Source organism: Aulonocara sp. 'chitande type north' Nkhata Bay, linkage group LG23 (assembly GCF_057382095.1).
Source record: "Aulonocara sp. 'chitande type north' Nkhata Bay isolate Kocher_YH1m ecotype deep benthic linkage group LG23, A_spYH_male_GT1.1, whole genome shotgun sequence".
In the NCBI taxonomy this organism is placed as follows: domain Eukaryota; kingdom Metazoa; phylum Chordata; class Actinopteri; order Cichliformes; family Cichlidae; genus Aulonocara; species Aulonocara sp. 'chitande type north' Nkhata Bay.
Genome location: NC_141365.1, coordinates 32,567,174 through 32,592,502, shown reverse-complemented (window position 1 = coordinate 32,592,502; position 25,329 = coordinate 32,567,174). Strand labels below are relative to the sequence as shown.

The following is a 25,329-nucleotide window of genomic DNA, read 5'->3' as shown; positions in this document are numbered from 1 at the left end:
ATGTGGGTTACGGTAGGAGACACTGGTGTGTGTGTGTGTGTGTGTGTGTGTGTGTGTGTGTGTGTGTGTGTGTGTGTGTGTGTGTGTGTGTGTGTGTGTGTGTGTGTGTCACTGTACCAGTCACAGTGGGCTGAGCTCAGATTTAAAACCTCAACAGGAGGAAGATACACCCTGACCAGGAGTTTTAACTTAGAAGTAGACCATGCTGTATTGTCACTGCAGACATCAGCTGTAACATACCACAGAAAAGACCCAAGGGGTTCCCCCCCACATGTCCTCCCTCACAAAGTCTGATGTTCACCAGTGATACACGCCATCTCTGTGGATGTGTATATTAGACTAAACCAAGACACAGTTCTGTGTTTACAGAACCAGTTAATTACAAGGAAATAGCTGTTCTGAACAGCTACATTTCTCTACACATTAAGGCCAAAAATGTATTTGAGTGCCCTTTTGCAGTTTCAGCCCTTGTAGCTAGATTAAGTAGCTATACTATGTTTTCTGTGTGGGAACTGAAGCTTAAAACTATAGGTTTGCCTTTGTTTTTAAACTCCATTTTACTAGGATACCTGCCAAGTATTGTGAAGTAAAACATGAGAATGAAGAAAAGAAGGGGTTTTCCAAGCAAAGTCACTAACAGACACCTCAGTGAAAAAAAGTTATGCCTTGTGTGCAAAAAAGAAGAAAAGGCTAAGTTTGCAGATTTAACACAAATTCTAACATCAATGTATGAACATACTCACTGTAATAAAGCTAAAGTGCTGATGTTTCGCATATGCAGAGTATTTACTACTTTGCCACCTCCATCAAACCACACTTCAGTCTTTTAAACCTGCTCTTTCACTCTTGTTGCTATCCTTAATGTCACAGATCACACACCAACACTCATCTCCACCCACTCCACCCTTGCCGCACTCTCTCCTTCACCTCTGTTCTTAATGGTCATAATTCAGTTCAGCACAATGTTATTTAAATAGCACCAAGTAACAGCACCTAGTTTTTTTGGATTTACTTAAAAAAAGATGTTAAGTAGATCCACCCAACTGTGTTAGCTCCAAAATCACTGATAAAGTTATCAACCTGACCATCAACCAGACCAACGCAAGTCACACACAGCCTTTGTGACCGAAGCCATTGGCCTCTTGCCATCTGCGCCCCAACAATAAGACCTCTATCAAGAGTTTTCCTCTTACCCTCTTGACACAAAATTAGACACAACTGTCTGCTCAGAGCACGACTGGATGTTAAGTGCTAAATTGTAAAATGCAGTTTACCAGTGTGGAAGGATCTGCATTTGTCATTTTTCGACTGATTCATTCAGAATTTTTTTTATCCATCCGTATTTGACAAAAACACTGACTGCCCAGCATAGCTATGCACCTGCTTTAGTATGGATTAAACTAGTATTGACAGTAGTTAGGAACTGATTCAACATCATTTCAGTTCCTAAACTGCTCAGTTGAGTGTTGACCTGTCACTAATAGCTGTAAAACTAAACTGAGATTTCTGGTTTCAAAGTGACCACTAGAAGTACACATGATTCAAACTATTTGGATAAGCCTCTGAATCCAGTGAATACATTAGAAAAATAAACAAATGTCTGCTCACAGAATTACATTTACATTCATCCAACCAATACTTTTGATGATACAGTGCAAATAGCTCTTAGTCCCTTGGATCTATAAGAGCATGACAAGCAAAAAAACTTCAGTTCAAATTTCCAACTGAATGTTTGCCAGTGAGATCGAAGATAACAGCAAGCGGCTGTGAACTGTGTGACTTTCAAGTAATTCATTCCCAGGCTATGGTGCTTTTTACTATTTTCTTCAACAAATGAGCTCTCTATCAACTCTGCATTTAACTTCTCAAACTCGCTAAGGCACAGGAACAGTTCATGAAAAAAAGGACTCACAAGTGCTTCATATCCTAAAAAAGATTGACATTCAACCCTCTGGAGAGGTGTGACCTACTATTTCCAATTTCCTTCAAATGCCTTTAAAAAGATCTTCAAAGTAGCTGTTAAAAAGAATCTATGCACTAAAAGGTAACAATCACATCTCTTCCATTTAGCAAGAAATTTCCAGATTTAAAAAAAACAACTTGTGATTTATTTCTGAAATATGGCATAAGTACAACTCACCGTTGCCCCCTGTGACCCTGCCTCCACCTCTGCCTCAATCTCAGCCAGGCTCTTGTACTGCTGTGGAGACTCTATCACCATCTCCTTTCTGGGTGTTTTTCCTGCCCGTCCCTGCATGGCGATCAGTCTTGTCTGTGCCTATAGCCAGATGGACGATTCTGTCACTGGGCTACTGCCTTTAGTCTGTGAGAGTGTTGCCAGGGTCCAGTGACATTCCCTCTATACTCAGTCGCAACCGTCAAGCTTCTCTCTCCCGTTCTCTATTCCAGTCTGTGAGGGTGGGAGGGGCTCACAGCTGTGTGTGTATGCGTGTGTGTGTGTGTGTGTGCATTTGTATGTACAGTATGTGATTAGTGTGAGTAGGAGGGGAATATAATCACATCCCCATTAAACATTCGGAAGAGGCACAAATACTCGCCGGCCCCACCTACTACTAAGCTGAAAACTGAACCCACCTAAAAAGGTAGGAAAAAAGATGCAATAACTCAGATATACTATACTTACTTTCATTTCGAACACACTTAAAAGGCTAACTCTTTAAAATAAGGTGTAGTAAATACCTAAACACTCATCTCAAAAGACAATGCTATCAAAATGCATTGTACAGCAAACCATTACTTTATAGACCTTACCATTTACTCTAAATTGTTTGTCCTTCTTATACTGTAGTGCACTTCAATAATACTGAGGTCACTGAGGTTCATATTTGAAATGCCAGAAAATAAAGTTGGCTTGTCATTTGTTTGGTTGATCAACACCTCAAAGGAGGCATCTGAATTACTTTGTTCATGATGTGAACACATAAAAGCTACAAGCTTTAGTTTTACAGATGGATCCTACATTGGTTCCAAAACACTAAAGCTACTGTTGATATGAAAACATGGCCAATGGTCACAGTTACAGTATTTCAACAGTCTGCATTGAGAAAGTTCTACTCCCCGTTGCTGTTTTGCTCTGCTTTGAACTGTTCTTGTGCTGTATCCACTGCAGCAGGCACCCACAGCAGGGTCTACTAAAAACACACTTCCCCCTTATCCGGGTCTCAGATACAGCACACGCTCTCCTGCTGCTTCAGGAACACTTTGAGTTGCCTCTTGCTTATCCATACAGTCATCACTCTCTCTGAGGACAACCACTTGCCTTTAATCTTTAAGCAACAGAGGCGCCTCAGCTCAGCTCCGTTTTCCATCGAAGGCTGTGTTTCAGAAAGATGACATTTAAAGTTTTCAGTGAGGAATTACTTGTGCTAAATTTATGCAAATCCTTTATTTTGGAGGCTTTCTTTTCTCCATTAAGCTATAATTCACACAACTCCAAAACACACTGCCGTTTATGAGCCATGGAGTCTTACTGAGTCACACACACACAGTTAATAACTCATCCAATTATCTCCATGAGGTGTAAATTTATGGCTCCCTAGTGCACACAGACTGTAAGAGGGGGAGGTGGGACATCACAGCGTGGAGATGACATGCTATGGGTCAGAATGACTTCAAAGGCCATCATTGCTCCACTGCAGTTTCAGATCCATCGCTCCTAATAAAATGTAGCACACAGGCAGGCAAGCGTGTGTGAGTTGTGTGAGCGTGTGAGACTTTTTTGTGCCGCAGTTTCCTTTGATCATTTGCACAACTTCTTTTAACTGTACAAGCTTCAAAGAGACTTGCTGAAATGTAGCATGCAGAGAAATTATTTCCTCTAAAAACAACGGAAAAGTGCACCATTTATTATTCAATAAGGTGTGGTGCAGAAGAGCTTCATTATGGTCCAGCAAAACCATCAGTAAAAGAGCAAGTAACTGCTGGAAGGATTTTAGTCAAATGTGGTTCATACACTGGTTTATATCAATTAGGGTGGTTGTGCAGAAATATAGGGAGGGTAACTTTCAATTCAATTTTATGTATACAGCGCCACATCACAAAAACAGTCGCCTCAAGGTGCTTTATATTGTAAGGCATATTCAATTCAATTCAATTCAATTTTATTTATATAGCGCCAAATCACAACATAAGTCGCCTCAAGGCGCTTCATAGATACAGAGAAAAACCCAACAATCATATGACCCCTTATGAGCAAGCACTTTGGCAACAGTGGGAAGGAAAAACTCCCTTTTAACAGGAAGAAACCTCCGGCAGAACCAGGCTCAGGGAGGGGCGGCCATCTGTTGCGACCGGTTGGGGAGAGAGAAGGAAGACAGGATAAAAGACATGCTGTGGAAGAGAGACAGAGATTAATAACAAGTATGACTCAATGCAGAGAGGTCTATTAACACATAGTGAGTGAGAAAGGTGACTGAAGAAGAAATACTCAATGCATCATAGGAATCCCCCAGCAGCCTACACCTACTGCAGCATAACTAAGGGAGGATTCAGGGTCACCTGATCCAGCCCTAACTATAAGCTTTAGCGAAAAGGAAAGTGTGAAACCTAATCTTAAAAGCAGAGATAGTGTCTGTCTCCCGAATCCAAACCGGAAGCTGGTTCCACAGAAGAGGGGCCTGAAAACTGAAGGCTCTGCCTCCCATTCTACTTTTAAATACACTACGAACAACTTGGGCTGTAAAGAGTTTTTCTAAACTTTTATTACACCTGCCAGACAGCTTTCAATGAATCCTGTCGTTAAGTCTGACGTCACTAGCTGTGTCTGGGCCTAAACTCCGCTGCAGGTCCATATATCAAACGATCACTATGGCATTTCTGAGAGTTGAAAAACTGTCTTTCATCTTTAATAATGATCAGTGTTCTGCTCTACCAGGTGTAACAATTGAGTTTAACATCCAGGCATCCATGAAAACGGAATTTATGACATTTAACGGCGTTAGAAGTTAGCAGGAAGTTAGCTCGCTAGCTTCTATCTAAACACAATATAGCATGCCCTGACTGCGGAGTTTTGGAAACAAATTAAAACGTACAGCTCTGTTATCACTTCCAACATAAATGAAGACAGAAAACAGCAGTGACGTTTGCAGGGTTACTGAAGTTGGACTAGCTGGTATATAATGATGTGCTATGTGATCGCTAGCGACACAGCTATGTTAGCATAATATAAACAAGCTAACTTTTTTTCCACTCGATAAAAGTTAACGTGAGTATTCTCGTGGTCAGGTACAAATGTAATCGCATGGCAGGATGCTGTAAAAGGACCAAACTTCAGCCAGGAGAACAACTGAGATAATCCATCCACAATACGAGGTTAGTCATTCATATACTGCTGCATGGGCTGGGCTGTAGTTACATCCTAAGGTTTTAAAAACTGATCTTAAATAAATGATTAGCGGTAATAAAAGCCGAGGGAGGTCAACAGTGATCACTGACTGTTTTAGGAGCTTTTTGAGATTAAATAGAAGAAAATACAAAACATTAAACATGTTAACAACACAAAAGCCATATTAAACGCAGACTACTTTAGGCCCAGAAGTAGGATTTGTCACGTCATCACTTAACGACCGGATACACCAATTTTTGCACACGTAGTAATTTTCCCCAATACCACCAGGGAGAAGACTGGTGACATTCTGGTATGACGCTGCTAAGCTAGCTGCATTGTTTCTTGTGAGGCTGCTCCTGTAAGTTTATGGGAACCGTATGTTTGAAGTCACTTGCACTCCCACTGAAGAAATGCTAAGAATATTTAACATCTACTTTACCGTAACTCAAAAAGATGTGAACAAGGGTCTGGTTAACGGCTGGTTTGTTGTAAGCAAGCATTGAGCTGCCTCAAATCCTAAAAACTTACCACCATAAATTGGACACATTTATAATACTAAACTTGAATATTTGAGTTTATTTATAAACTACTGATATTTCTATTACCAAATGCTAGCATGTCAACACTCTAAACAAGGACTTGGCAAGCTTGACTATGAAAACAGAAACTTTATGAACTGAGTGGGAACAAAACTTTTGGCTTACAATGCTTTGCAAGTTATTTTCATTCACGTATGAAGACACAATGAAATATCTATGAAGACAGACAAACAGAAAGACAGTCGCAGTGGAAAGTAGGTAGGTTCCTACCACAAAAGCTGCAGAAACTGTAATATAGAGTGACCTGAAAGCCCACCTAGCAGGCGACTTTTTAAAAAGCAGCTGTACTGATAACAAAAAGACAAAAAGAGGTAGCAAAACAGGCAATGCATGTGAAAGCCTTTAAAATAAACAATATATTGAAAACACTGGATTCTGATGTTTCCCTTTAAACCTCAAAGCTTAGGTGAAGTAAAATGGGCAAAACAACTGTCTTCAACAGGAGAGTTTGAGGTAAAACATTTACTGTACACTGAATCTAATGCATGTTAGAGACTTGGCTGTCCTTTGGTCTTATGCACTGCTGACTGCTGTGTCCCTGTCATCCTACGGAGGCTGCAGTGACGGTGACGCCAGCTCAGTATAATAATCAGCCCCTTGTCAATAGACTGGCTGCACTGAGGTCATTCTGCTTCATTCACCCACATCTCTGGAGCACTCTCATACACTTCCACAGGGTATCACGGATACCATAACAGTCACACCACAAGTGACTTTGGCTCTGAATGTGTGTTTGAAGGGATTGCAAATCAGTTTATAGGCCCATCTCCGTAAGAGCCTGTAAAAAAAAAAAAAATCATAGAAAAAGCAGAGGAGGAGGAAGTGGAGTGGGATAGTCTCCACTTGCTTTTATTCAGCTTGAACCAATTACGACATGTGAGCCTTTCACAAAGTTCCTGAGGGGAATATATATACACGCACACACATGTGCATGTGCACACACACAAACATATACATATAAAGACACAGCACATCACAAGAGTCTGTGGAGTATTGCATAAGGCCAGATTGACATAATGTTTGAGAGCTACAGTTAGCCTGGGGAGTCAAAGTGTGAGGGTGTTGACTGAAAAGAAGTGAAACTTCCCCTTCAGACTGATCTTATATGTCATACACAGATTTAAAACACATTTTGCCACTGTCTATAACAGTCAACAACAATTCAGAATGAGGTTAAATTAAACTAGTAGCTGAGTTTCATTCAGTCTTCAATCTGTAACCTAATAAGATAAGGGGGTAATAATAAGATGCTGGGTATTCTGCATCACACGAAAACTAAAGCTGGGCTTAATGTGACTCAATGTTTGTGCAGTTATGTTTTGTTTGCTTTTCTTTAAGTGGCACTGTGCATTATTGGTCTTGTCTGTCCAGAGGACATTGTGCAAACTTGCAAAACTATTTCAGGTCCTAGGTCTGGGACCCAGTGTTCTGAGTTTTTTGGAATTTGAATTCTCTTTTACTATAAGGTATTCTCTGTTTGGTTTTTAGTTATTTTTTATATTTTGATTCTATTATTTATATATATTAGATTTCCTTTGTATTTTGAGTCTTCAGTTCTTAGTTCCAGCTTCTGTTTGTATTTATTGATTTTTTTATTGAGTCGTCTTCTAATTGAACATAAATATTGACTATACTAATTGAGTTAGCATGATAAATGAGTCTGAGATGTAGCTCTTAGGTGTCCTTTCAGTCAATTCACTTGTTACAACACATAGTATGGCATATAATGCCTCCGCATGTTGTGGCTGAAGACAAATCTGTTCAAGCTTGTAATGCAGATGATCTGCAATGACTAACCAGAGTTCGTCTGCTAGTCAAACCTCAGATACAGGAGGAACAATGCGGTTTTCGTCCTAGCTCTGGACCAGCTCTTTATCCTCTCAAGGATACTTGAGGGCACATGGGAGTTTGCCCAACCAGTCTACATGTGTTTTGTGGACTTGGAGAAGGCATTCAACCGTGTCCCTTGGGGTGTCCTGTGGGAAATGCTACGGGAGTATGGGGTGTCTGGCCCATTGCTACGGGCCATTCAATCCCTATACAACCGTTGCAAGAGCTTGGTTCGCATTGCCAGCAATAAGTCGGACTCGTTCCCGGTGGGTGATGGGCTCTGCCAGGGCTGCTCTTTGTCACCAATTCTGTTCATAATTTTTATGGACAGGATTTCTAGGCGCAGCCAAGTGGCGGAGGGCTATGACTTCAGTGGCCTCAGAAACTGATCTCTGCTTTTCGCGGATGATGTGGTTCTGTTGGCTTCATCGGGTGATGGCCTCCAGCTCACACTGGAACGGTTCACAGCTGAGTATGAAGTAGCGGGAATGAGGATCAGCACCTCCAAATCTGAGGCCATGGTTCTCAGCCGGAAAAGGGTGGAGTGTCCACTCCGGGTCGGGGATGAGTTCCTGCCACAAGTGGAGGAGTTCAAGTATCTCGGGGTCTTGTTCGCAAGTGATGGGAGAAGGGAGTCGGAGATCGACAGATGGATTGGTTCTGCGGCCGCAGTGATGCAGACCCTGCACCGGTCCGTCATGGTGAAGAGAGAGCTGAGTGTAAAAGCGAAGCTCTCAATTTACCGGTCGATCTACGTCCCTACCCTCACCTATGGCCACGAGCTGTGGGTAGTGACCGAAAGAACGAGATTGCGGACATAAGCGGCAGAAATGAGCTTCCTCCGAAGGGTGGCTGGCCTCTCCCTTAGAGATAGGGTGAGAAGTTCAGCAATCCGGGAGGTTTAGAGTAGAGCCGCTGCTCCTCCACATCGAAAGGAGCCAGCTGAGGTGGTTCGGGCATCTGACAAGGATGCCTCCTGGGCACCTTCTGGGTGAGGTGTTCCGAGCATGTCCCACCGGGAGGAGGCCCCGGGGCAGATCCAGGACACGCTGGAGAGATTATATCTCTCGGCTGGCCTGGGAACACCTTGGTGTTCCCCTGGATAAGCTAGAGGAGGTGGCTAGGGAGACGGAGGTCTGGGCTTCTCTGCTTAGGCTGCTGCCCCCGCGACCCGGCCCCGGATAAAGCGGAAGAAAATGGATGGATGGATGGATGGATGGATGGATGGATGGATGGATGGATGGATCTGCAATGACACCTGGGACCTGCCTGCACATATACACCCCTGTCATCACAGTCATCTGTCAGTTCTTGCCCTCTTAAAACACCTCTGCCAAGTTGAACTAGATAGTTCTGTTGTCTGCTGACTTGAAGTTAGGCTAACACCAACTTCGGGGCGGTTAAGCTGTGCTCAGTATGTAGGCTACCCCAGCTTTATCCAAGTCCCAAGGACAGAAGTATTCAGTCAATGCTCCTGCAACTAGCTGGGGTGATCACATGAAGATCCGTGGTTTTCAAAGGATACACTGGAGAGCCTGGCTACCAGTGTTGGTCAAGTTACTTGAAAAAAGTAATCAGTAACTAATTACTGTTACTTTACTGATTACTTATTTTCAAAAGTAATTAATTACTTAGTTACTTAGTTACTTTTTAAAAACACGATTTACAACCTGAAGAGGTGATAAAGTGATAGATCTTTCAGCCCAATTCTACTTTTTCTACATAATCCATCATACAAAATGTAATCAAATGGAAAAGTCTCTTTTTTTTAAACTTGTTTTATCAGTTTTAATCTTTTAACTTTATACATCAAGCAAAAATTTTATTATATGCAACATTCTCTGACTTGAATAAATTAGTTTAACATTTAAACCTATTTTCTGCACATTCCAGCACATAAAATAAAATATTTTTTGTGTTTACACTCACTCTTTCAAATAGATGCAAGTAAAACACAGCAGAAAATAAATAAAGTCAAAGACTCAGCGGTCCTTTTGCTCTATTTTCACCTGTAAAGCAGGACTACGGTAGGCGGAGGTTTACCCTGGTGCAGGTGTGCCGCGGTCAGTTGAAGAATCCGCGACTTTCTCTGTGAGTTTCCCATTACGTCATGGCGCACCCGGTGCTTGCTTGGAAGTTTAGGGGTTTTTTTCGCTGTAAAAAGAAGTTTTCTTCCCACGCACAATGGACGCTAATGTTTTTGTCACTTTTTATGGAATCAAACTCAAAGTAAGGTCAGTACTTCCACGCTTTAAACACTGCACGCTCATACTCTCTCCCACAATCGATATGTGATCCATTGTTGATCTGCAGACAGCTGTTGTCACTAACGGCGCACTCGCTTACGTCACTGTCGTGAGACATTCTCGCAAAAAAATCACGGTTTTAGTAACGCAGCGTTCCTACGGGAAAGTAACGGTAATCTAATTACCGTTTTTGCAATAGTAAACCCTTACTTTACTCGTTACTTGAAAAAAGTAATCAGATTACAGTAACGCGCCCATCTTTGCTGGCTACCACAGCATTCTGCAGCACCACGCAATGGTGGTCCCTCTGGTATGCGCTTAGTTGGTCAGGGGTTCATCCTACAGCAAAACAATAACCCAAAACATAAGTCTGAGCTATGCCAGAATTACCTCAGGAAAAAAGAACAAGATGGTAAGCTTAAAAACAGTCTCCAGACTTAAACCCCATCGAGATGGTTTGGAATGAACTGGACAGAAGAGTAAAAGCAAAGCAACCTACAAGTGCCACACATTTATGGGAACCTCTGCAACACATACGGGAAGAACTTTCTGGAGAATATTTGACTTCTGTTATAGAAAGACTGCATTAGTGGTATGTTTTGGGTCATTATCATGCTGGACGACACATCAATGACCCATCTTCAGTGTCCTAGTTGAGGAACGGAAGTTCTCGCCCAAGATTTCACAGTAAATGGCCGCATCCACTGGCCTCTCAATGCAGTGATGTCGTCCTTAATCCTTAGTACCGGTACTTAGTAATGTTATAGTTTTGGGCTAATGCACCACCTTTCTCATGATCATCAAATGATGGCTATTTTGATTCCATTCCCATTTTCAAATAATTGCACCAACAGCTGTGTTCTTTTCATCACACTTTTTTTCTGATGGTCTTGTAGCCAAATTCCAGAATTCCAGCCTTGTGCTTGTCTATAATCTTGTCCCTGACATCCTTTGAGAGCTCTTTGGTAATGTGAGTTTTTTTTTCAGGGTTTTGGTTGATATTCTGTTCCTGTCCAATAAAATGAAACTATCATAAAAAATAGACTGCTTATTCCTTTGTAAGTGAGCAAACTTAAAATTCAGCAGATCAAACATTTTTCACCCAACTACACTGGACAGATTATTTGCTGGCCAGTTATTAACCAGTTAGTAAACATTAATTATTGTGTTGTTATTAGTTACTGATAAATAAGTATTAAGTGCAGTTAATGATCAATTTGCTTTTTATTTGATGATGGTTAATATGCTGACTGTGTTACTGACTTCTTGGAAAATATACCTAAACACAAGACTAATATTTAGTGGTAGTTACCAGTGTGCTGGTGGGAATCCACAGTTGAGATCCCCTTAGACTTGATGTTTCCACTTGCTCCTCCAGAACCACCAGCTCCACCTCCCCCTTGATGTAGCCACAATTTCTCTCAAGGATGGAACGCAGCACCTCCAAGAGAACCACGCTGGTGGTGCAGCCCATGGTGCTCCCAGATGCTCACAGGTACCATGCAGGAAAAGCTGAATTTTTGCGACACACAGATACAGCAGCCCCAACTTTGTCTGTCAAACTTGACCTCTTTCCCACAAAGTCCTGTTGCAGATGAACTGATAGGTATCAGATGATCCCCTGTAGCTTACAAGGATTCCCAATCATTCCATTTGAAACACATTCACCATTTTGAAAAGCAAATCCAGCAAATCTCAGCCTAAGGGTCAGGCTGCTGAGTGGCATCCTTCTGTTTGCTGCTCAGTGGGGATGAACGGCATGAGGCTGCTGAGCTGCTCTTTCAGTCAGAGCAGGGCGTTGACTAACAGCCTCCTCTTCCTTCTGCTGGGGGATGAGGATGCTCAGTTGCTCTTTCCTTCTCCCTCTCTCTCCCCTTTCTCTTTCCCCCTTTTGTCAACCTCGTATCTCACTCATTCTTGTCACTACCCCGCCCCACCCACTCCTTCTCGCTCTCTCAGCAGCCCCCCACCCCCAACCTACAGTCATGCAGCTTAGTCATTTATCTGACTCTGCATGCTTTGTCAACAGTACAAGCAGACTACTACTAACAAAAATGCAAACACAGACTCACCCACACATAAATCACCTCCTGCAAACAACGTTTTACTCTTCCTCTTTCCCCCTCTCGCTTGATATTCTTTTCCCCACTGACACTGGAATTACAGCAGATGCAGTAATCTTTGATGTCATTTAGTCTTAAAAGGAATGACTTAACTTCCCTTGATCTTGTGTGGCAGTCACATGGTCACTAACACAAGCCTGGTATTACTTTTACTGTTATTTACTGGTCGCTGTCCTACTGCGTCATAGAAAAAGCTATAAAATATACAGGTGTGTTTATTTACAGCAATTTAAATGTATATTCTTCATCTTCTCTGTGGTTGCTGGTATAAATATTTGATCAGTGATTGACATACTCACCTACTTTTAAGTGGATGATGTAGCACAATGGGTAACACCTGGGTAACGCATCTGATTCTGATAGGAGATATACATAATTGTCAGGATGTCACAGTCTCCTGTGGAGACATGGGTTCGAATCCCACTTCTGACACAAATTATTTATGGCAGCTGGATAGTGTAGTAGTAAGAGTACACACCTTTGAAGCGGGAGTCACAAGTTTGAATTCTGCCCAGTATCTAGTAAGATACTGAATGAAGTTATTTAAATAAGTTCACGTGTACTGCAATCATTTTTTTTTCTATTAAACTAGTGTATGCATGAGGATAATTGTAAAAATACACACATACAGTTAAGACTTTTCAGAGAATCTCATATAGTAACCTCTTTATTCCTACAAAAGGAGTTTCTAGGTCTACTGTACACCTTGGAAATCTTAGGATCTCACAAGCCGGCGTTGTCCTGGTAATGATCTACCTTCAAGTAAAGGTAAAGGCTAATTTATACCATTGAGGCCTCATCTCAAAAACTGACATAGAAGTAACTCTGTCTGTGAAGCTGGATTTAAGAAATAAGTACTTAAAGTTTTAAAAACGTGTTTAGCACCATCTTCTGTCAGTATGGAACCTTACGTCACCGATTGGTTGGTCACTGTCAATAGACTTAAACTAGCAACAGAACCAATAACTCAGGGGAATATAAAGAGAGTAAACTAAAAAAATCTGTTTAAGGGGACCACTTATGTGCTGCAACAATAACTTTTATGTTAAAATCAAGGCTATACTGTCTACTTTCTGAAGCAGTAAGTGGTTGTACGTTGTTTAGCTAACTGCACTGACACAAGAAAATCCACCTGTTAGCCATAATGTTTGTGTTTGTAAAGCACTTTAAAAATAAGGGCTATGTGGAGAAGAGTCTGTTTGAGTCAGGTGAAAGCTGGTTCAACCCACTGTTACAGCCAGAGGCAGCACAAATGTGACCCCCTTAAACTGATTTTTAGTTTTAGTGTCCCTTTTTCCCCTAAATAAATAACTGCTGTAACAGCAGTTATTGTAGTTATTGGTTGTCTTATTAGTAAGATTTCCATTAGTTTATGTTAGTTATGTCAGTTTTTGAGAGCCGGCCTCAATGGTGTAATCAGCCTTTATACATTTACTGTTTCATTTCTACTTCAAGCACAGTGAGGGGATCGTTGTTCCACTGCTTTATAATCCTGCTATATAAATACATTCAGACTGAATTGAAAACTGTCAGCTGTGGTGGAAAATAACATCTATGAGCATGAAATTCTATAAAGCTATAGAGCAAAAACTAAACAAAATAATGAACTGAAAAACGATAAAATGGTCTTTAGACCTGCACAGCAGAGCTCCACAGTTGACATTAATTCTCTATTCTGCAGGATATTTTTGCTACTAAATTCTCAAATCACTTGCAACAGGCATTCTGTTTTCACTTTTGAAAGCTCCCTTTAGAAGTAAGGACAATAACCTGCATGTATATATTCATTTGAGTTTCCCTTTCAATAAATACAAATACTTTTTGATCTTTTTCCATGTGTTGTAAAGCAGACTGCAAAACAAAAATAGGAAAATCGCCCTCAGTCAGCAAAGCAAACATTATGCTTTTCTCATGTGCACATCCTTGAATAAGTCTTTATTCTAAAGTAACTTGAAGCCTGTAATGCCAGGAGACATGGACCAATGCTGCCTCCCAGAGGCTGATACTAACAGTGCAACAACCCCGATAACTTGCTGGAAAAAGCCAGGAGACACTTCTAACCTGAATATATTCTGAAAAAGCTTTCTATGAAACAAAACAAAACAACAAAAAAGCTCCAGATATATGGTCACTAAAAGCTTTGCCCAAACACTGTAACACTGCCCAGTGTGAGCAAGCAAACGAATGGTTTCACTAATGTGGTTTGATTTGATTTAATCAGTTCAATTACACACAGCATCTCTTAACCATCTAGGATGAAAAGAGGAATGGAATTTTTCCATTTTAATGGGGTAAGACTATAGGCTGACAGGCAAAATCAGGAAGATAATATGGTAAATACGGTACAAAATAATAAGGATATTATATGATTATCCATCCATGATATGGCTCTTGTTAAATGAATACAAACAATAAAACACAGGTACTTTTAAGTTAGTTGAGGTTATGGGGAGAGGGACCCTATAGGGGTCCAAGCAGGGCTGGACTGGGACAAAAAAATCAGCCTAGGCATTTTGACTACAGACCGGCCCACCAGGTATTATAGGAAAAACCATAAAGGTCTTTGCTTAGGTTGCTGCCCCCGCGACCCAGCCTCGGATAAAGCGGATGAAGATGGATGGATGGATGGATGGATGGACCATAAAGCCTTTGAATGAAAACAAACGTCGTTGTGACAGTGATGTACACTGTCTTGTTGGTATATATGTATCACTCTAAAACTTAAACCTACACTCCCTATTCTGGTATTCTAAACAGTACTTAGCCAAAACCCAAAGACTGCTTGGTCGAGTTAACCTCCTAAACTATCTACAACACATGGTGGAAACCTGACATTAAGACAGAGAAGACTAGAGGTAAAACATGACCATTACTGAATATTAAAAATAATAAATGACAGATTTAGTGATGTTTTCATGAACTATTTATTTACCACATCAATTAACATCATGGCAGGGCAAAATATTTTTTCTAACAAAAAAACTAACTAACAAAATAACTAAAAACTGATATTTGCTAGACGTTTTAAATGAGAATAAGAAAGAAAAGTATTTCTTTGTGCCCCCTTTCCCTGTTAATGCCCTACCTGCCGTCCTGGCAAAACTTTGCTAGAGCCGCCCCTACACAGTTACCAGATGTCAGCTAAGTAAAAAAGGATACTGGTGTTATTTGTCTCTCAAACAGTTCATAACTTCCCTTCAACTAATTCATGTCACCTAAAAGGTAAACCTGTTTCTCCATCACCTGTTCAGCTCTGATGATTCAGTAAGGACATCTCCTGGTTTCATCTTCATGTTTCCCAGATATCCAAACCGATATCAAGACCAGCAGCTTTTACAGCTGTGGCTCCAGCAAACATCAGCTGATACTAGAAAGTAATATTAAATCAATTCTAACAACAGCTGATCAAGCTTAAACGTGCTGCTGCCACTGGTTTCCTCTTTCTGGTGCAAAGTGGGCGATAAACAAACAAGACAGACGGGACTTGTGACAGAAAAGCCAATCAGCTGATCATTGATCAGTTTCGTGATTGAAGTAGCAGCAGCTGCCTCCCCTTTCCCTCATCCACCTGCTGGCCTCCACCACTTTCTAATTTTACTGAATCTGTGGAAGCTCCGCCATAGCCACCACCAAACAATTGAGTTATTTTTACACATCTGCCAGCATCTGGCCAATCCGCCACCTTTCATTGTTTACACCGTTACGGGGAAAAAACAGAACAACAAAAAAAATCAGCGCATAAAAACGAAAAATTACCATCGGCCCACCGGACAGATTCCCAGTATGCCCAATGACCAGTCCAGCTATGGGTCCAAGGACAGTCTCATTGAAATGTGAAGGGCTCAGATCATGTTCCCATTGTTCTTTGAGTGTTACTGTGCTTCCTCTCTTCATCTCAGGCACAGAGGCCATAAGTTTCATCATGGACCTAAATTTAGGCTAAAAGTAATGAATGCACTCCACTGTGATTTGGGTATTGAGTGCCTGCAGGTATTGACAGAGTGAAACAGGGTCCACATGAACCCTGCAGAAGAACGTTTTTATTTCAAAAAAAAAAAAAAAACCAAACATGTTCGGATAGACTTTTAGTAGCTTTAAAATTAGCACACTGTTGCTGTTTTTTGTTTCAATCTAAGTAGGCTTCAAGTTTTCTAATTGTATCGCTTTTTGTCCAACTTTCACATGTCAGGATCCTCAAGCAACCAAAGAGGCCATGAATGTTGTCCACACCAAAAACCTATTTTTGCACATGCTCCACAGAACTGGATATGCAATTGTGTCATCTGGGTCAGATAAAATATTTTCTGGTCACTGCCCATTTTTTGCAGACACAAGTGACTACACAGCTGATTGAAATAGCCACTGGGTTTTTTTTTCATGATGGTTATTTGAAAGTATTTATAGACAGTGGAATACCGAGAGTGTAGCCTGATGTGTTTCACCGAATCATGGCTGCACCAGGACATTCCCGATGAGAATGCTTCCGTGGAAGGCTTCCACACTGTTCGGGCGGACAGGGACAGCATCGCTAGCGGTAAGCGTAAAGGAGGTGGGCTTGCTGTTTTAGTTAACAACCGGTGGTGTAACCCTGCCAACATAACAATCAAAGAAAGGATTTGTTGCCCGGACACTGAACTGTGTGCTGTTGGACTCAGGCCGTATTATTTACCCAGGGAATTCTCTCACGTCATCTTGGTGGCTGTCTATGTTCCCCCCTCTGCTAACCCCACAGCTGCATGTGACACTATCCACTCTGCCATAGCTCGGCTACAGACTCAGCACCCGAGTGCCTTTATTGTGATCTCGGGTGACTTCAACCATGTATCACTGGACAATACACTACCAACATTCAAACAATATGTGGACTGTCCCACCAGGGGAGAGAAAACTTTAGACTTACTGTATGCTAACGTCAAGGATGCATACAGCTCCTCCTCCCTCCCCCCACTTGGTAGGTCAGATCATAACCTGATTCACCTCACCCCCCGCTATGTGCCAATTGTGAGGAGGGAACCTGTGACCACCAGGACTGTTAGGAGGTGGTCAGAGGAGGCAATAGCGGAACTACAGGGCTGTTTCGAGGTGACCGACTGGGAAACACTCTGTGAGCCTCACGCCGAGGACATCAATGGGCTTACTGAGTGTATCACAGGCTACATAACTTTCTGCACCGACTCCATTGTTCCAGCTCAGACTGTTCATTGTTACCCAAATAACAAGCCGTGGGTGACTAAGGACATCAAAGCCCTCCTCAACAACAAGAAGAGGGCTTTCAGAGGGGGCAACAAAGAGGAGGTGAGGAAGATCCAGGTGTTACTAAAGGACAAGATCAGAGAGGCTAAGGACAATTACAGGAGGAAGCTGGAGTGGAAACTCCAGCAGAACAGCATGAGAGAGGTGTGGAGGGGCATGAAGACCATCACTGGATTCAGGCCAACCAACAGCAGGGGAGCTGAGGGAGGTGAGAATAGAGCCGACGAGTTGAATCTGTTTTTCAATAGATTCGACACCACAGTGTCTGCTCCCACCCCCACAACCTCACCTGCAGTCAGCCTGGAATCCAGAGCCACACCACTGTGCCAGCCTCTCTCTTCACATGTTGCCTCCTGTGAGATTCCTGACACCCCTCCCCCACCCATCACCTTCACTCAATACCAGGTTGAGATGCAAATGAGGAGACTTCACTCAGGCAAGTCTGCTGGACCAGACGGAGTGAGTCCCCTTGTCCTCAAGACCTGTGCCCCCCAGCTGTGTGGAGTCTTTCATAAACTGTTTATGCTGAGTCTGAGTCTGCATGTCCCGGTGATGTGGAAGACATCATGCCTCGTCCCTGTACCAAAGACGCCTCGTCCCAGTGGCCCCCAGGATTACAGGCCCGTGGCACTGACCTCCCACATCATGAAGACCCTGGAAAGGCTCATCCTGGACCAGCTGCGACCCATAGTAAGACCACATCTGGATCCCCTTCAGTTCGCTTATCAGCCTCGTCTCGGAACAGAGGACGCCATCATCTACCTGCTCAATCGTGTCTACACCCATCTGGACCAGCCGGCGAGCACTGTGAGGGTCATGTTTTTTGACTTTTCCAGTGCTTTCAACACCATCAGGCCGACCCTCCTGGGTGATAAGTTAGCAGCGATGCAGGTGGATGCTTCTCTGGTGTCCTGGATTGTTGATTACCTGACAGGAAGACCACAATATGTACGTCTCCCACAGTGTGTGTCTGACAAGGTGATTAGCAACACAGGGGCACCACAGGGGACTGTCCTCTCCCCCTTCCTCTTCACCCTCTACACCACAGACTTCAGCCACTGCACAGAGACCTGCCATCTTCAGAAGTTTTCTGATGACTCTGCGGTGGTTGGATGCATCAGCAGGGATGATGAGACAGAGTACCGGGCTGTGGTCGACTCCTTTGTCACGTGGTGTGAGCAGAATCATCTGCAGCTCAACGTGGCAAAGACCAAGGAACTGATCGTGGACTTCAGGAAGACCAGGAAACACTTGACCCCTGTTTCAATCCAGGGGGTCAGTGTTGACATTGTGGAGGACTATAAATACCTTGGAGTACACATTGACAATAAACTGGACTGGGCTAAAAACACCACAGCACTTTACAGGAAGGGCCAGAGTCGTCTCTATTTTTTGAGGCGACTGAGGTCCTTCAACATCTGCCAGAAAATGCTGAGGATTTTCTATGAGTCTGTTGTGGCCAGTGCGATCCTCTATGCTGTTGCATGCTGGGGGAGCAGGCTGAGGGTCGCAGATGCCAACAGACTTAATAAACTGATCCGTAAGGCCAGCAATGTTGTGGGGATGGAGCTGGACTCCCTCAAGGTGGTGTCGGAGAGGCGGATGCTGTCCAAGATAAAGACAATGTTGGATAACACCTCCCACCCACTCCATGACATGTTGGTCAGTCACAGGAGCTCGTTCAGTGAGAGACTGAGATTACCGAAAAGCACCACTGAACGACACAGGAAATCATTCCTGCCTGTGGCCATCTCCCTGTACAACGCATCCACTTAACACACTGTTTGCTGCTACAGCTACACATGTTTCTTTTCCAACTATTTATTTATAAGTGACTTATGTATGTATGTATGTATATATATGTATATATTGTACTATTCTTAGTTAGCGTATTGTCTGTCTTGTCTTAATGTTGGTTTAAAATGGAGCACTGTAACAAAAAATAATTTCCCCCAGGGATCAATAAAGTATTCTGATTCTGATTCTGATTAATGAACATCAGTGTCAGTATGCCAGAGTTAGCCAAAAGTCTACGTGTCACGCTTGACCTGGCAGGTCAGACAAAAACAATAAATAAGAAATTTAACAACAACATCAAACAATTTATAACGATCCAGTTCAGACAACAAATACATAAAATTACATGAAATATCATACTTATAAAGTGTAACTATTTACAATTTTACATATAAAAGATAAAACTATACATGAGTAATTATCATGTTTAGCTCTACAATGTGTTTTATGGCTTTGCCAATCACGATGGCAGGAAAATCTGGCTAAACAAAGAAGAAATCTTAATTTGGGATTATCTTAGTCTTGTTTCATTTGTTCACAGAATAATTAAGATTTGTTGAGCTCTGCAAAAGACTCTTCAGTTGAAATGCAATAAATGCTTCCTGCAAAATCTGAGGCAAAAAAACCTCCAATGAACAAAACAGCAACGTCAAAACACACAAAACATTTTGCAACAAGTTGAAGCCTCTCCTATACACTCACTTAAATTACAGCTGCAGGCTATGCAGCAGAAATAAAAACACGGCAAAAACATGCAGAGACAATCCAAAAAACATGACGTGGCGTTCAAACAAGAAGCAGCTTCTTCATTTGTGAGCCTGCGGGCATTAAAAGGATCAGTGGCCTGTCTGGTTTGGTTTGGTTGGCAAAATGTCAAAATCATGTCATGATGTTGGAATTTCAGATTACAGTGATGTTGACTTTTGTTGTTTTCTTACAACGAATAAAAAAGAAATAATGTTTCTCCTGCAGTCTCCTCTACACCAGACTGACCACGGTGTTTACTTCACTGTAAGGGTGGTAATGACACAGAGCATGAGGCAGCCTAAATAAAGAAAGCATGGAAACCACATGGTTTGAAAAGGCTTAGGCTCAGCGATCAGTCATAGCAACTCAGGACCACAAAAACCAGCAGACAACCAAACGGCCGGCACCATCACAGCCCCTGTATCATGTCACAGATATAGGTCAGCAGTGCTAAAGCATCTGCAAATCTGCAGCTTATCTCTGCCAGTTTTTTAATGCTCTAATCAGACCAAATCCTCTGGAGTGGAATTGACTCTTAAGTGGTTCCACGGTTCCACCGAAAATGGGAGGTGATATTAAGGTATCAGGATGCACATTATATGGTTAGTGTCTCTCACTTTCACACATTTACAGGGGCCACGAGGTTATTCAGGCTCATTAACAAAGAACCTAAAATATTAAAAGAAAAAGACAGAATTTAACTGGGCATGAGTATGAAGAAGTGGGTAAAGGCAAGGCAGGGAAATGGCAGAATGATGTATAAAATGTCTAAGTAAACATTTCCCACAGTTGGAAGTCATTATTAAAATGCCATAGGCTGTCCTTAGCTCCTTAGCTCTACTGCTTGGCCTCCACTTTGTTTACACTACAGCGTGTGTACGAGCACTTGTTCCAAGAACTGGCCTCACTCTTGAATTTAGACGATTTATTGCATCTGCGGGTATTCATAATTGATGACCCCGCGGGTGCTTAATGTGACACCACATTACGGAAGAGAAAGAGGGCAAGTTTAAAAATAGCCATCATCTCATCCATTATTAAACACAACCCAGAGATTTGATTCAGTATCCATTATGCCACTCCACACACTGGCCTAAGACAGAATTAATAGTCTACTGTGACATAACAGAAATGAAGACTAACACTACATAATGGATTGTTTTATGTAAGTTGAAGAGCTGTATGTACAGCAGCCCATGCCCATCTACCAAACACTTCCTGTGTTTTTCTCAATCCTGTATCCTTGTTGATTAAACCACCAAGCAACCACAGTCCAACACCAGCCAACCTCATTTTTGCTGGACCAGAGTTTTTAACTTAAATTAACAACTGAAAAGATATCTTTCAGGCTTCTGCTAACTATTTTCACTAATCCTATTTTTACCTGTGAAAAATCGTAGAAGGATATTACTAAATTTAGATATATACATGTATGTAGTTATTCATCTTAACTTTTATTTAATATTTCAATTTGCAAAGAGAGAAACAGAAAACAAGATATAAGGGCTTGGCAGAAGTCTAAATGATAAGTCAGTTAGCTTAATATAATAAATTAAAGCAAGGGGGAGGTAAAGGTAGTAAACTCAGCCTACCAATATCTTTGAAGCTTAACATTTAAAATATGACAAAAATAAATATGACTTAAATATTAATCTAATCCGTGCTTTAAAAACAAAAGATTATATGGCTTAAGGGGTTATGTGTTGGACAGTCCTTGATTGGATGCACTGTTTTCTGAGTCTGACGATGACAAGAATTTATGACATGACAGTCATGCAACAATTTGTGAGCTTTACAGGCACCGGTGGATCACATTACTCTTAAACAGAGCTGTTTTATTTCTCCTTGTTTCCACTCTTTACATAGACATAGTTGCATGTGAAAACCCCACTGCAGTATTTTTAACTATCCTGATGAGCTGGTCAGGAATGATACATTTTTTATTTGTTTGTTTTACTATTACATGTGCCACAGAGCACACAAGTGCAGAATAATCTTCCTTCATACTGTAAATATGAGAGTGGAGAGAGTGGACAGCTTCAAATACCTCGGAGTTCACATCACGCAGGACCTGTCATGGTCCTGTCACATCAACACCGTGGTGAAAAAGGCCCGTCAGCGTCTCTACCACCTCAGACGCTTGAGAGACTTCCAACTGCCCTCCAAGGTGCTCAGGAACTTTTACTCCTGCACCATAGAGAGCATCCTGACGGGAAACATCTTAACCTGGTTCGGGAACAGCACCATGCAGGACAGACGAGCTCTACAGAGGGTTGTGTGGTCAGCTGAGCGCACCATCCGCTCCGAGCTCCCTGACCTGCACTCAATCTACAGCAGGCGGTGCTGGACCAAGGCCAGGAAGATCGTGAAGGACCTCAGCCATCCCAACAACAGACTGTTCTCTCTGTTGAGGTCAGGAAAGCGATTCCGCTCCCTGAAGACCAACACAGAGAGACTGAGGAGGAGCTTCTTCCCGCAGGCGATACGGTCTCTCAATCACACCACCACACAGTACTGACCCACACATACAGTTCTTACACACACACTGGACATTCTGGACATTGTTTTCACTTCATCACTTAAATCACTTTAAGCATATTTGCACTGCACAAGACATAATGTGGATTGCACAACACTGGACACTACATTCTTCATTTCCAGTTAATACTTGTACAGCTGCTGTTATTGTGTATAGATTTATTTATATTTCTTCATACATTCTTATATAGTTCTATATTGTGTATTTTGTTGTACAGTTATTTTATTTTCAACTTTAATTTATATATTTTATCTTATTCTTTCCCAATTAAATTTACCCTTCATTAGGGCTGCTCAATTAATCGAATTTTAATCACGATTACGATCTGGGCTTTCAACGATCATTAAAAATGACAGAGCCGATTATTAGCCCCTCCCTAATTTATCCGCGACACCTTAAAGGCCGGTCCGTGAAAATATTGTTGGGCATAAACCGGTCCGTGGCGCAAAAAAGGTTGGAGACCGCTGATTAAGAGGACCCGGGGGAAGCTCAGAAAGCTAAGCAGAAGTTATTTGGAGAGGAGAGTGACTGCTGTTGGTTGAAAAGAGAGGTAAAAAAAAAAAAACTTCAGTGGTGTTGCACACTATTTTATATTATTTTCTAAAGTCATTGTTAACCCTTTAAATCCGGTCAGAGCAGCATGCTCCGTTTTGTGTAACTATTTTTAAATCCCTGTAGAACCTGAACCGCGTAAGCTAGCGCAATAATTTGTTTTGCATATGAAACCGGAGGAGTTGTACTTACATCTTATGCCATCAGCTTGTCCTCGGTCACGGTTTCCTTCCACATAAAGCTTTGCAAAAATTGCATAAAAAGCGCTTGCAGGAACAAAAACATAATATTCCAGAAACACGCTTTGCCGATCCGATCAGCTGTTCGTAACACTTCCCACAGTGAAACAGACGTCAGCGTGAACGATCGCATGTCCGCCATTTCCTGCCCGAAACCGGAAGTGACATCATTTTCGCGGAAAATGTAGTTTTTTACTTGTAGGCCTTAAAAGCCTATACTGGTCATGTTTAACTTTTCTGAATAGTTTCTGGGATGCTTAGAACTCAAATTGCACTGCTGGAAATAGTTTATTTTGATGCACCTGCTGTTTTCTTTGCAAATTTGCATCATAGGATTGTTTTTTTTGTTTTTCCTGCAGTATATAAAAATTGGTGTATCTCCAAAATAAAACTATGAAGATACTCAAACTAAATTTCCTGTTGTTGTAAACTATTTTTTGCAACTTTTTTGTATTTAAAGTTTTGAGGGATAAACCTCTTAAATTTCTCCAAGTAGAAATATATGTAACAAAACAAAAACGATATAAATTTTTTTGTAGTTTATTGCACTTTTTTGCAATTAATGTAGTTACTATGGACTTAATGCATACATATTATTAAAATATGGGCTATAACAGTTATTTAGCAACTTGAAATGCTCCCACAAATGGCACTACAACATGTAAAAAAAATAATATAAGCTCTGGCGGACTTGGTTCTATAGTAGGTCTTAAAGGGTTAAATAAATATCGTCAAATAATCGCGATCTCAATTTCAGTGAAAATAATCGTGATTATCATTTTTGCCATAATCGAGCAGCCCTACCCTTCATTCTAATTTGTGTTGTACAGTTATTTCATTTTTAACCTTAATTTATATTTTATTCCTTCCTAGTTAAATTTACCCTTTTTAATTTTTCATATTTATTTCCTATCTTATTCATAGCCTTTTCCTTTTTGGTTTTCTTTAGGTCACGAGCAGTTGTCCAAGCATTTCACTACATATCCATATCGTACTGTGTATGACTGTGTACGTGACAAATAACAATTTGAATTTGAATTTGAAATAAGACAGGCATATTTTGTTACCTTTGTCATTGTGTGGCCGTTTGGTCATTGTCTAGTTAAAAGATGAAACTGTGCGGGTCAGATGACAGAATGTGTATGGATGGGTGTGTTTAGCCTTCATTACGTTAGAGCTGGTGTATATTTCAGTTACGTGGTCGTGGCGAGTGTAAAGTATATGCACCAGAAATTGGCAGTTTGAACATAATGTTTTTGATACAGTAAAACACGCCATTCTTTAGAAGTACTGCCTTTGAGCAAGGCACTGAACTTTGCACCAAACAAATTCTCCTCTGTAGCAAGAACGAAGCAAACTACTCCAAAGGTACACTGCATGATACACAGTGGGTCAAATATGTTCATTCACTTGCCTTGGTAAGAGCCTTTCTCTTACCATCAACACTGATGTCCTGACAGCCTCGGAGACGCTCTGCCTCAGCTCTGCGGCGGTTCCCGGTTTGTTGAGACCCCGGGTAAACTTCCTCGCCTCCAGTGGCGCAGCAGCCATAGTATAGCCCACCTTTCATCAGACAGACAGGTCCCGCGACGAGCACACGGTGTGCGAGGTTGTTTACAAGCTGTCGCTGCAAAACGTAGATACTCTGCGCTCCGGGATGTCCGACTTGCCTAAGCGCAGAATCGTGCAGTTTTATTCTGTCGTCATGCTTTTCGTAAACTTAACGCTAGCGGACAGTGTAGCCCAGGATACCTGGCGACTGCGTCCCCAGTCAACAGCGACCAGAGAGCAACATCCAAAATCCTGCGGCGTCTCGTCCCGGCAGCCGAGGTCCCTTTCGCAAACAGACACGCCTCCTTTAGTCATTAGGACAGAGCTTTTTCAGCCATCATGTGCCTATCTGGCCAAGTTCTGTGACTCCATAGTGTAATTGTTTCCTCATACGATAGTGAAAGCTGCTGTCAGGTGGTTCGATTCCAGTGGGAAATACATATGGCCTGTGGACTTGAGTCAGGAAGGAAATTTGTAAAACTACAAAATTAAACACGACGAGCTAC

At 41.8% G+C, this 25,329-nt stretch overlaps 1 protein-coding gene across 9 annotated transcripts in view; it reads right to left on the bottom strand.

The window, feature by feature from the left end:
* Window positions 1-25,057, bottom strand: part of LOC147302236 (dedicator of cytokinesis protein 9-like) — a 68,020-nt gene extending 42,963 nt beyond the window's left edge. For 3 of the 9 annotated variants that reach the window (XM_086281528.1, XM_086281523.1, XM_086281524.1), the window contains exon 1: window positions 11,335-11,823. In XM_086281528.1, the coding sequence (XP_086137654.1) occupies window positions 11,335-11,496 (162 nt within the window). In that variant the 5' untranslated portion in view covers window positions 11,497-11,823. Of the gene's footprint in view, window positions 1-2,140; window positions 2,440-11,334; window positions 11,824-24,709 lie in introns of those variants that run through there. The other 6 variants (XM_086281532.1, XM_086281533.1, XM_086281527.1 and 3 more) reach the window with 4 other exon arrangements.
* Between the last annotated feature and the right edge of the window lie 272 nt (window positions 25,058-25,329).